This window comes from Stigmatopora argus, chromosome 14, assembly GCF_051989625.1.
Source record: "Stigmatopora argus isolate UIUO_Sarg chromosome 14, RoL_Sarg_1.0, whole genome shotgun sequence".
In the NCBI taxonomy this organism is placed as follows: Eukaryota; Metazoa; Chordata; class Actinopteri; order Syngnathiformes; family Syngnathidae; genus Stigmatopora; species Stigmatopora argus.
In genome coordinates, this window is record NC_135400.1 from 9,560,893 (window position 1) to 9,573,810 (window position 12,918).

Below are 12,918 nucleotides of genomic sequence, written 5' to 3' on the forward strand. Positions count from 1 at the left end.
TAGCTTGTTTTGTTGCGAGATACCAGCAAATGTGAATACAAATTTCGGTTGAAGCCAGGCTTGAAGGAGTATTTTTTGATCCATTATCGTACATAGCGAGGCAGTTGTGGGATTTTGATGTGTGTATTATTACAGTCTTAATTTCTTGAAATTGTCTCCCAAATATTGCACATAAAAACATACAAACATTTGCCTGTCTTTGCAGATGACCTGGATGAGCTCCTGGCGGCACTCCCCGAGGACGCAGGCTTTGCCGGAATCTAATGCATCATTAGCTCCTTTTATGTTAGCTTATTAATGTTAAGAAACATGCAAAATAGGAAAATGTGTTGCTGTTGAAAGCTATTCTAAGTTGCTTTTCCTTTTGGTATTAGTAAAGACAAATACATCTCAAACTTTTTACTGTGTCATGTTTTATGTTTGACATATCTAAGCATTTATGCGCAGGGGTGACCTTTGCACCAGCAGGGAGCATTTTGCAAGATGCATTCAAAAACCTTGGAAAAACACATTATGAAAACTCGGTCATTTTAATGTTTTATACCATTTTTTGTGTCTTTGGTGTTTGTGCCCGGTCATCTAGCTATCAACTAAAAAGAGGTACAAGGCATCTTTTTTTCAATGTAGGCTTACGAGTACTACCAGAGGTAGGTGGGTTACTTCTTGTGGTACATAAAACAATTAATTACATATTCAAATTGTCTTTTTTTTTTGCAATTGTTGATTACTCTTGAGTTTTATTTAATATTAAGGTACATTATTTTTGATGTTTCTCTACAGGGATTTGCCGAGTTGCACTTTATTTAACTTTAAGATGAAATACTACAATGTACTGTATTTTTTTACTGCACACTTGAAATGTTTTATTTTTCTCAAAATGTTATTTTTTCTTAGCCCATATATTTATTGCACTCCACCAGTAAACTGCTTCAGACACATCCATTATTCATCAAATTCATAAATAAAACAAGAAACATTAATAAATAACTACAATGTTAAAAGAAGATCATCTAATCACGTGTGCAGTAAATTGATGCACGTCATGCGCTTTACGAATGGCGAGAAACTCATTCATTGAAACGGCAAAATGAAATGTCAGTTTTTATAATAAGTTTTAAGAATTTTCTTTCAAGCTTAAAACCCTCTTCTCTGCTCCATATGCAAATTAGGTGCATAATTACTTCTAATGATGCTTCACAATCCATTCAAATACAGTCAGCAAGTGTAATTAATCGTTACACAGCCACACACTGATCCTAATTTGACACATTATATAATTATTTTCATCTTCCGTTAGATTGAATCCCTCGAGGAAAGCTAATGTTCTCATCCCTGCAATAAATTAGGATTTCTTTATGTATTAAAAAAATCAGTTTTAATTTTTCAAGGTGAACTAAACTTTCCAATGCCCTACCGTTTACACATAGCCTTAATTTGTGTCCTCTCTAAGCAGAAAAAAATATATAAGAAAAGAGCGAGATCTTGAGCCCTCCCTGTGAAAATTTTATTAGGTTTACATGATTTGTTAAGGCTGTTTCACTAAAAAGTCATCGTAGTTCTGTTTTTTTGAATGATAGCTTTTGAAATCAGAAGCAGATTGTTCAATTATTCAACCGCTTTTTAAACGGGGTCACACACAAAAATGTTCCAAATGTTTTAATATTATTTTTAAACTAGCAATCTGCAATGTGTCGACATGACGTCAATGCACTTGAGTTGCTTTCAAAGAGCCACAAAAAAAATCAATGTTGGGCAGGAATTTTGCTCACGGCTACATTTTGATTAAATAATCATGTGAATGTGGACTTGTTTGACGTAACAAAAAATTCTAATGGAATCGGCATGGGCTGGAAACTTTTTTTATGAAAAGTGGAGTTTGTTCCGCGGGTAGTAAGAACACAAAGATGCTACAGAATCAGATTTCACCCTGCAGAAATGTAGTTTTTAAACTGTAAATGCTTGCCTTGTTAGTTAAATGTAAAATGTTTTCCGTTTTAAAGAGTGAAATATGGCCTTAATAGGTTTGATCATTCTCAGAAGTACTTTAATTTGATTTAATTGAATATTTATCTTCAATGTCTGTCAATGAATTGTTTAGTTTACCATCAAGTGCATTATACAATGTTTTGTACGTTTTTTGGCAATGTTTAAAATCAATCATTTTCCGAACAGTTTATCTTAGATGTTGTTCAATTGTTTTATTTTAGTTTTCTAATGACATTTACTTTTTGTTATTCATATTTTTTTTTAAATGTATAATCATTTAAATCAAATTTTGCGTTCGCTTAATATTTTTCATTTTGTTGAATTGTCCTTTTAACACCCAATTTTATCTGTGGCTTACAGCGCCACCTGTTGTCTCGGGATGAGATTTCAGCATTTTTTATTTTTGGGTTATTTCAACTGAATTGATATTTTGTGAGCATGTCATTTCCATATTTTTTTAATAACCCGTTTCTCCACCCTCATTTTTTTATATTGCGACTCTAACTAGAAGGATGTTTGTGTCGTATCCAATCGTGTGTGAATGATGGCGTGCTATCTCTGACCACGCTTTCCTTTTTTCCCCCCCCCCCTCTTCGCAAGTTTCTTTTTTGGTCGCCTCACTTCTGCCTCACTTCCCAATGAAAAAAAAGCAAAAAACAAAACAAAACACACATTTTCCTCTTCTTGGATGAACCACCGTGCATGCATCCATCTGTTAGTCAGCCTACGTCTTGTTGGCCACTTCCCATCCGTCTGCCCGTGTTTATACGGAGTGATGGGATGTGGAAGTGCATGTGAGGGAGGCGAGGTAGAGAACCAGCCTTCATTTCCTCCCTCCTCCTTTCCTCTTTCTCACTCACTCACTCACTCACTCTCCTCTCGCTCTCTCTCTTTCTCGCCGTTGTCAGGCGCTGCCACAGATGAGCAGGAAAGAGGCGGTAGAGCGGATGTAGCCGGACGGAGGACGACGGGAGGAGTTTGGATGGGCGCGCGAGACTAAACGGCGGCTTTGATTATTAACAGCTCGTCCAGCTTCTCCTCTCGAACCCTCACGCCGAATGTTTCCTCGCTAGGCTGAAGACGAAAGCTGGTTAGTGTGTGCGATGCGTTGGGGATGGAATGGGAAGAGGATGTTTGGTAGAGCTGTACAAATTTCACCTGTCATTCTTTGGTAGTAGTATTTTTTTCATTTAGTTATATATAAATATATGTATTTTTTTTTAATGGCAGTTATTTAGATGTACTTTTTAGTTTTTAGTTTAATTTGCCGGACTTTTTCAATAGCCGTTTTAAACTTTTTTTTTCACTTGTGTTTTAAAGTTTAAGTGATTCCGTATATCTTGTTTTTTAATTTATTTCGTGGAGTTTTAATTTGAATGAAGTTAAATTTTCTGACTCAATACAGGACATGCTAATGTTTTTTTTTCATTTTTAAATTTTTTTTGGTCTTATTAAATTATTTAAAGTATATTTCTTTATTTTGCTTACTTAGTTACCTACCACTTCAAATGTATGATTTAAAGTTATTTTATTTAATATGAAAAAAATATTAAAATCTTGCGGATAGCGGGGTGCTAGAGCCCATCCCAGCCGATTAACTGCATTATTCAATTTTTTCAAAAAAGTTCTTTCAGTTTATACGTTCAATGTGTTCAATTGTATTTATTTTATCTATAAAGTTATTTTATTTCTGTTAGATTTTATTCCCCACTTCAATCAAATAATTTAAGTTCGCCCCTGATCCGTTTTTTTAAAATTAAGTTTAGGATCATTTTCAATTTTTAATTTTGATAATAGTGTAATTTGATTCATATTGTATTTTATTCAAGTATGTTTAATTGTAAAAATGTAATATCGCAACTGGAGAAATTCACTGTACATTCTGCTCAACGTATATCCTACCTTAATCTGACTACATATGTATTTCAGGTGCAGGTGTGGAAGCAGCGGGGAAAACCAAAGCGACGGCACCCCCGCGGACAATGGACTTGAAAGAGAGCCTCGGCAGCCGGGAGAGCTCCAGCCTGCGTCCCGCTTCGTGGCGGGCCTTCGCGTTCGGCAGCACCTTGCACGGCCTCCGCTTCGTCTTCCCCTACTCTGGTGGCGCCGGGATTGCGCGGCGCCTCTTGTGGGCGGCGGCATTCTTAACCTGCATGGCCCTGCTGGCCCTGGAGAGCGCCGAACGTTTGGCCTACTTCCTGTCTTTTCCCCACGTGACCAGCGTGGACGCGGTGGTGTCGGGCAGCCTGGTCTTCCCCGCGGTCACGGTGTGCAACCTCAACGCCTACCGCTTTGGACGCCTGACGCGCAATGACCTCTACCATGCCGGCGAGCTGCTGGCGCTGCTGGACGTCCACCTGAACATTCCTCAAGCGCACCTCGCCGAGCCTGATGTACTGGACTTCCTGCGGGAACGTTCCAACTTCACGGCGTACAAGCCCAAGGCTTTCAGCATGCGGGAGTTTGTGGAACGCGTTGGTCACGACCTCCAGGAGATGATGCTATATTGTCGCTACCAAGGCCAGGAATGCGGCCACCAAGACTTCCAAACTGTGAGTACGCTTTTCTTCTATTGAAAATGTCAGCTAAATTCCCAGAACCGTTAGTTCCCTCTTCATAGATCGAAAGCACACCTTAGCCTCCCACGCTTCGGCCTCCAATGCTTTGTCCTTGCCATCCCTTTATGTATGTCCCCTTGCCACCTTGCTCGGTTTAAAAATCCTCATTTGTCTCTTCTGGTACATTCTGCTAAACTGCCATGTTGGAACAAAAGCTCACATGTGCACTCAAAACACCCACTTGTTGCCTCCTTCGACTCGGTCTCAGCCGATTCATTTATCGCCGTTTCTGAAATCCTTCATTTTCAGAGTTGTTTCTTTGTCGGAAAAGTTTTCATAAGTGTTGATAGTTTTGCGCAAAAACCTCTTTGTGAGTTTCTTCAAAAGCAAAAGACCAACTATGTGCAGTGAAAGGTAGAATTACTTTCTCTAGGCATACAACTCAGTAAATACATTCTATATACTTTGCAGTGGCTCTTGGAAGTCTTAAGTAAGCTTCTTCTGAAATCCTTTTTGGAAAGTTTTGTAGACCTCATCCTTTGTTTTTGACGCTTTTGAACTGAAATATTTGGCATTGCCGATGGGCCCTTTAGAAATGCGCCGAAAAAAATGCTGCACTTCAGTTATTTTTTGGACCCTATTGCCAAAAAGAGAGTTTAAAACAATTGGTAAACCAACCAAATGATGTCTTAAGACCTCTTCCAACTTATCTAATTAACAAGCATCGAATTGGATGCTGAACGGAGACAACTTTGCCAATAAGGTAAGACTTTTAGCTGGAGGGATGACCATGTGATAATATTATTATACGTTTAAACAGACTTTGACAAAAAAATCCAACGTCAATGTTTACATTACAATGTTCAACTGACACAATTCTGATGGAAAGTTTGCCATTTAACATCAATGCAGCCCCTAGAGTCAGATTTTATTCACTGTTCCTAAGTGCTAGTTTCCAGTTTTGACTCATTTTGACAGTTGGCTTGGCCTCTTCTCTGGCGGTTAGCCCATGTGGCCAGGCGAGTCCCCGCCTGTTTCCCTTAGCGGCCATCTTGGATGTCGTGGTCCTTGCTCGAAATTCTGTTGGTAATCGACTTGACAAGAGAAGCTACGAAGGGCCTCGTTCTGTCTCGCCGCCTGTTGCTGCAGCCGCTTCTGGCTGGTTGCCTCTCTTTACCGTAGCGACGCACCTTCACCTCCTCTGCGGATGCTAAAAAAATATACCAAAACTAGAGGGGACCGCCTGTCGTGACTGTCATGTCATTTCCCCACTTTTGCACAAATGCACTGTGTGAGTGTCACCTTACGTTGTTATCAACATGCTTCTTCTTGACTAAAACACTAGTTTTATCGAGCTTTTCTTAGTCGCCATCCAGTACAGTAATGCATACCTGTCAACGTATACGTTTTATACATTTTTTGATCATTTCAAATGGTGTACGCCGTATAACAACTTTTGCACAGGATTATTTTAAGTACGTGTTTTGTAAAACTGATCTCCTTTTACCCATTTCGGCTTGGTCACTGGTAGTAGAAGAAAACATCATCATCGACTGCCAATATTGTCATGCTTTAAGCATGATATGTACACGTGCATTCCCCTTTCAGACGTCTGCCTTTTCACTATTTAAATATAGCACGTCAGCAAGCAATGTACTTAGAGAGTTAAGCTGTCAGTGTCATACAGTGACATCTACAGAATCTTGAATTTAGTGCATACAAAAGCCTTACCGACTGATTGGGCACCCTGTCCACTTTGGGGAAAAGTTTAGACTTAGTGCGCCCTATGTGAGGAAATATGTATGGTAAAGTGAGCTATCCTTAGCTTAAATTCATTTCAAAATGTAAAATAGTAAAATTACAATAAATAAAAAAATCCAGTACAAGTATAATCATTGTGCTCTGCTCGGCTCCAGCACCCCCCCACGACCCTAGTGAGGATAAAGCTCAAAATATGAGATGAGATGAGTATAATCCTTTAATTGAAAGCAAACCACAATTCAACATATTACTTATTAGGAAAAAACTAGCACCTACCTTGCATACGTGATGAATAAAACAAGTCATCATGACTTCAAACGTGCTTCCCTTTGGCAAAAGCCGAACTTCCTCTTATGCCACCACGAGTAAACAAACCCCTTCCATGTTGTCTCCCCGAGGCAGCGTAACAGAGAAAACCCGGTAAATGGTTTAAGCAGCAATTTTAGTCGTCTTTCCAACTGCGATAGCCCCAATGTGTGAAGTGTCTGTCAAAAAAAGATGGCGCTCCCGCAGAAACTTTAGGGAATTTACATCTCAACAGACAGTTGATTCCAAACTAGATGTGACGGGAATTCAAATGATGTCTTCGTGTTCGTTTAAGGATTTACTTGCCATAATCACGTTCATGCCAGATATAGCCTGGAGTACTATTATGGTTAATAAATGAGCGTGCCGATCATTCGGTGGTTCTTTGTGTGACTGATGCCGTTTGCCCTAAATTGTTAGATTACATTCTTTTGTTGTTTAGATTAGATGCGGTGTTGACAGTAGAATTACGGGTAAGAGTGCATGTTGGTCTATTAAAATAGGTATTAATCCAAACCTAGGTCACAGATGATGAAACAAGTGTTTAAAATAAGGTGGTGACTTGAAATATTCTCTAATTCTTTCCTTCACCAATCTTGGTACTAAACATACCTACTGTATCGTTGAATAATCCCAATTTAATCTTGCCCATTGACAAGGGTTGGAATATTTGTCTCTTTGTTCACAGAAAACCAGAAAGTGTAAGACTGTAAGATTATTTACAGCAGTATAAGACAAAGGTACTTTTTATCAACTTCTCCACTGTATTCACAATCCCCAACTGGATCTTTTCAGTCATTCCGGTTCTGCCATTCAAAAATATCCTGGTCTTTATTGTTTAGAAACTTCTGAATTAGCCTTTAAGATATCCCAGTGTGGGCACCACCATTTTTTTCTTTGCAACTGAATCGCTCTGAGACCGAATGTTAAGCCGATAGCTCTTTGCCTCTGGTATTTTGCAAATTAGCTGCTCATTAATTCGTTCGGGACACTAGCTGATTTCGAGTGGAATGCAATTAGTGGGCGGGTTTATCGTAGACTTCCCGTTGGCGTTAACAGTTTTTGTTTATTTTTACTTTCAACAAAGGTGCTTTTTAATGTGCCTCGAACAGAAGACACTTGAACTTGGTACACACAAATACGTACGCACAGACTGATGATACATTTTGTGGATGATGATGCCAGTGGTGGTAAACACCACAGACCCATTGATTTGGTTTTATCTGGATCCGTATCTCATACTTTTATTACTTTTATATATTGACTGCTTAGTGGAAAGGTTCCAAAAACAAACACATGCCCCCACACACTCAAATATTGTAGATGCAGTCATGCTCTTCTTGATGTTTGCTGACGGTCATGCTCTCGAAGAAGAAGAAGAATTAGCCTTCGGCTTCTTTGGGAGTGCATAAGACGAACAACTACGCAATGATAAAATAGAAAAAAGTTGCGGTTTTTAATCCGAAAAATGCATGACTCTTTCTTCCTTTTGGGATTATTATTGTCAGTTATCTCAGCTAAGACACAAAAGTGACTTTTGAGTCTTCTCAAGGCCTTTTAAATGTCAAACTGTCCCTCTGGTGCTCCCACCTGTGGCTAGCACCGTGGACATCCATCGGCATTGGCGTCAGGACGATGTGCCTTCTTTCCGTCAATGTGACACTTGTGTCGAAGCACTAAACTCAAAATCTCTTATTTGCTGCCTTCCCTCGTGAATGGACAAAATACATATACAGGGTGTCCCAAAAAAGCTATGCACATTAAAAATAATTGTAAACATGGTGTTTAATTAGAGTTTTATTATTTCAAAAGTGTGAGAATATTTACAAGTATCATTTTTGTAACATTTAACCGCCATAATTGTACCTATTGGGCACCTGAGAATCCACATGTTGCTGTCAATCGTCGTGTGCGGTCGATTGGTCGCCGGTCTTTTGGTCGCGGTCTTTTGGTCGCCCCGACCGCGACAATGGGCGACCAAAAGACCGGTGACCAAAAGACCGACGACCAAAAGACCGGCGACAAAACAAGGTAAAATAACACGGTCTACGCATCAATAAAAGCTAACAATGGCCATGAGCAGTTTCACTGAGCCGATGTGTGAGTGTATAAGAGTTTGTATGTACATGCGTTGTCCCTTTAAGAAGCTACGTCAGTCAGGGTCTTAACAAGTTCTCCAACAAAAAACAATAAAAGTCCGGGAAATTTGGAGCTTTTCTTTAGCCTAATAATTACTAGGGCATTAAGTATGACTAAATAGTAATTCGCAGTTTGTATTTAGGGAATTTGAGCAACGATTTAAATGGTAATTATCAATAACCTTCCGGGCGACCAAAAGACCGGCGACCAATCGACCGTGTACCGTCGACCATCATGTCAATTTACCGGGAATTACTGTATGGTGTGGTTTATCATCAAGAGGATTAATTGGACCATTCTTTTTTGACGCAACTGTAACCGGTCCCATTTATTGAACTTGCTGCAACAATCTGTTATGCCATGCATTAGAGACGATTTTGAAGATGAAGAGGTTTATTTTCAGCAAGATGGTGCACCCCCACATTACCATCGCGATGCTAGGTCCTTTGGATTGGACGAAGAGGTTTTGTTGGATATCCTCCCCGTTCACCTGACCTCACAGCACTCGATTTTTTTTCCTATGGGGATATCTAAAAGTTTACGCTACGAAACCTGCAACAATTGCTGAATTAAGAGATGCCATTGAGCATGAATGCACCCAAATACCAAGAGAATTGTTTCATAATGTGTGCGATTCTATTAAATATTCTCACACTTTTGAAATAATAAAAGTCTAATTAAACACCAAATTTCAATTATTTTTAGTGTGCATACATTTTTTGGGACACCCTGTATATTCTTTCAATATATCTGTCACTTGTAGCAAATTTGCAGTAACATTTTGTAGAAGTTGGATTGGCTCCAACCAAATGTCTGCATGCGTCATGTTAATTTTATTTTGCGGCCCTCTTTACCTATGTGCTCTGAGCCTCAAAATTATTAATCTAGAACTAAAAGAGATGGATGAAAGAGGGCGAATGCACCACTCGATAGGATGGCATCCACCTCAAATCCTGGCAAATGTCCCGTTTGGGATAAAAAAAAAAACGTCTGCCATGAATTCAAAATCTGGTTCCCGACGTGCCGTTCCTGTTTTTGCTGTCTCTAGTGGATTTTGCAGGCGTCCAATATTCAGAGAGCGGCTGCTCGGATTCTGGGCGCATTACAAATTGCAAGGAGCTGCTGGATGAATAACATTTATAGTATTTGTGCTCTGAGCTTCATTGTAGGATTTTCCAGACCCCTGTCCAATTGGTGACATAATACAAAAAGATTACTTACACCGAAAAGTTTGAGTTTTAAAACATTTTAAATGATTAAATCACACCCTATGAAGCATTATAGACCACTTGTGCAATCAACCTCCTTCGAAGGAGGAATGAATTAGAAGCAGAACCTTATGGAGAGACCATTTTCATTTTTCATACAGCAATACCTTGACATACAGGCTTAATGCGTTCCGGGACTGAGCTCATATGTCAATTTACTCGTATCTCAAATCAATTTTTCCCATTTAAAATAACTAAATACAAATTACTTTGTTCCCACCCTCTGAAAAAAACCCTAAAATAGGATATTACATGCAAATACATGTTTTTAATTGTTCTATTTCAACACCTACGCTCACAAAATAACAAATACCTAACTAGTGGTTATGATCTGCAATAAAATGTGACATTGTGTACAATATCATACGGAGTTTTTACCTTTGAGATAGACGGTAGAGGCTAACAGACACGTTCGGTTCGCTACACTTTTCTAACACTGTAACATAAAATAAACATTAACAAATGAACTTCAATTATTATACACACTTAAAAATGGATGTAACATTGTTGTGCTATAACCGAAGCAAAGGTGTTAATGTATTCCGCCGCGGCTTTTGAGTCGGAACTAGCTGCTGCTCCTTGCTTCACAAACGAGTGTATCCCCAGTTCGTTTTTTAAAGTAACGAACCAACCACTACTCGCGTTGAAGGTTTCGGCTTATGTCGAAGTATCCCCTTTCTCAGCTGCTTGCGTTACTTTAAAGTCCTCGCAGATTCTGCTAACTGTTTCTCCTTTATCCATATTAAAATAAGCCTCTCCATCTCGTCACGAACATCACTGCACAGCTTGAAAAGGACTCGTGTGTCAAATTTGTCTCATATGTCAAGGCAAAAATTTGCTCGGAATTTTCCGCACCTCTCAAATTTCTCGTATGTTGGGACACTCGTATGTCAAGGCATTACTGTATAGTTTAACCCCTCTCACACCGTTTTAACATACAACACTTTTTAAACACATAGTAAATGCATTTCAATACATAAAGAATATTACTCATTACTTTTCAATTTGGAAGAAGTTTACATCTTAAAGAAAAGAAACCTTCTAGAATATTTCCACTCCTTTGAAAAGGTAATTTTGACATAGTTTAGATTAAGCTTACCCTGAACACAATGTTCCATCACGTTGCGATGGAAATAGAAATGAATGCTATCCTTGGTATATGAATTTTATTGCTGCCAAGTTCTTAGAATCACACTTACTTAACACTTATGTTTGCGTCGAGCTCCCTGCGGCACTTTGCCATTGATTTTCTCGCCCACATAAGAATATAACAATAACATTTCCAACGAGTTGGTGTAAAAGCCTGACCTCAAACAGGCCGACTAATCAGTGGAGTTTTTCACACTTCTCTGCAGGACGGCGCGACCGGTGGACATTAAGAATGTCTCGTAAACTTCGTCTTGTTTAACAGCATTTTCTTTTTTATGTGTGCCAGTTGCATGACTGGATTCTACAAGGACTGAAGTCTATATTAACCTCCATTTTTATCACATGCTATTTAAAATGGGAGGCCATTTGTACAGTGCTGCAGTATGCTTATAAAATCATCCAATGCTGTCTCGCTCAGGAGCTGGACATGCGCTACAAAATTGCATCTGGCCATTGCGCTGCTTGAGCGGGCAGATAAATGAAAGGTGAGGTTGTTCCAAGACTAGACGGGACGCAGGGTCGTCACTCCGCGCTGGAATACACGGGAATCCTTTTAGCCGTCCATTCAACATCTGAGAATTAATAGTTAATAGTGTCCAATGTGTCTTTACATGTCTTAGCATTCCAATGTTTGTTAGCCTTGTTTTTTTTTCTAACTGACATTCAGTAGTGCCTTGAGATACGAGTGACCTGATTTACATCATTTGAGATATGAGCTTTTTCCAGCCATTTTTTATGGGGGTGCAGATTTCTTAAAAAATGTCCAGGAGTACACTTGAATAACATGCAGGGACTTTACCTTAGTTTTATACACCACTTAGATGTAATGAACTTATAAATCACGTGTCAAAGTGGTGGCTCGGGGGCCAAAGCTGGCCCCCATTTTGTGTGGCCCGGGAAAGTAAATCATGAGTGCCGACTTTCTGTTCTAGGATCGAATTAAAATGAAGAGTATAGATGTATATTACATTTTCTGATTTTCCCCCTTGTAAATCAATAATTGTAATTTTTTAATCAAAATTGTCTGTGTTTTTAGTTCAAAAATCATTTTGTAAAATCTAAAAATATATTTAAAAAAAAGCTAAAATAAACATTGTTTTAGATCTATAAAAAACTGAATATTCAGGGCTTTTAATCCAGTTCTTTTAATCCATTTATGAAAAAAAATCTAAATATTATATCTAAAATGGTCCGGCCCACGTGAAATCAAGTTGACGTTAAAGCGTCCCGCGAACCAACCCGAGTCTGACACCCTTGTTATAAATGATAACCCAAAATGATGACCTCAACGCCTAATAGATAGTTTTCCAAAAGTCTTCGAAGCAGTACTGTATATGCTTTAAAATATTTTTTTCCTTCGATAGTAGTAAGGTGTCAAAGATTTTATGGCTGAGTCAGATGGTGGTAAATTGATACATCATCTCTCCTCACAAAGTGACACTGCACATTCAGTGTGTTGCTGGCCTTCTCGACACGTTTATCACTTTAGCGGCTAATGTGACAAGTGACAAGAATGAAATGTTTGACACTTTTGACCGAAATGACTTTTTTGAGCCTTATGCCAGTCTTAATTGCAGAATTATCGACCCCCCCCCACATTTATTTTGCCAGCCACAGGAGCGAATCTTTGTAATTGTCTTTTCTTAAGTAAATGATTGCTTTAACCTTTTGACCCTCCGCTCAGGGAATGAGTGTTTATATTGTAAATGTGCTAAAGCTCTTTATGATGGAAGTGCCTGCATGACTTTCAT

The 12,918-nt window shown here is 38.9% G+C and overlaps 2 protein-coding genes across 2 annotated transcripts in view; both read left to right on the forward strand.

The window, feature by feature from the left end:
• Positions 1-379, forward strand: part of hrob (homologous recombination factor with OB-fold) — a 7,802-nt gene extending 7,423 nt beyond the window's left edge. Inside the window, exon 10 of the mRNA XM_077619164.1 lies at positions 206-379. Coding sequence (XP_077475290.1) covers positions 206-264 — 59 coding nt within the window. The 3' untranslated portion in view covers positions 265-379. The remainder of the gene's footprint in view (positions 1-205) is intronic.
• A 2,551-nt stretch (positions 380-2,930) lies between these two features.
• Positions 2,931-12,918, forward strand: part of asic2 (acid-sensing (proton-gated) ion channel 2) — a 162,236-nt gene continuing 152,248 nt past the window's right edge. The window contains exons 1-2 of the mRNA XM_077619171.1: positions 2,931-3,076; positions 3,916-4,538. Coding sequence (XP_077475297.1) covers positions 3,969-4,538 — 570 coding nt within the window. The 5' untranslated portion in view covers positions 2,931-3,076; positions 3,916-3,968. The remainder of the gene's footprint in view (positions 3,077-3,915; positions 4,539-12,918) is intronic.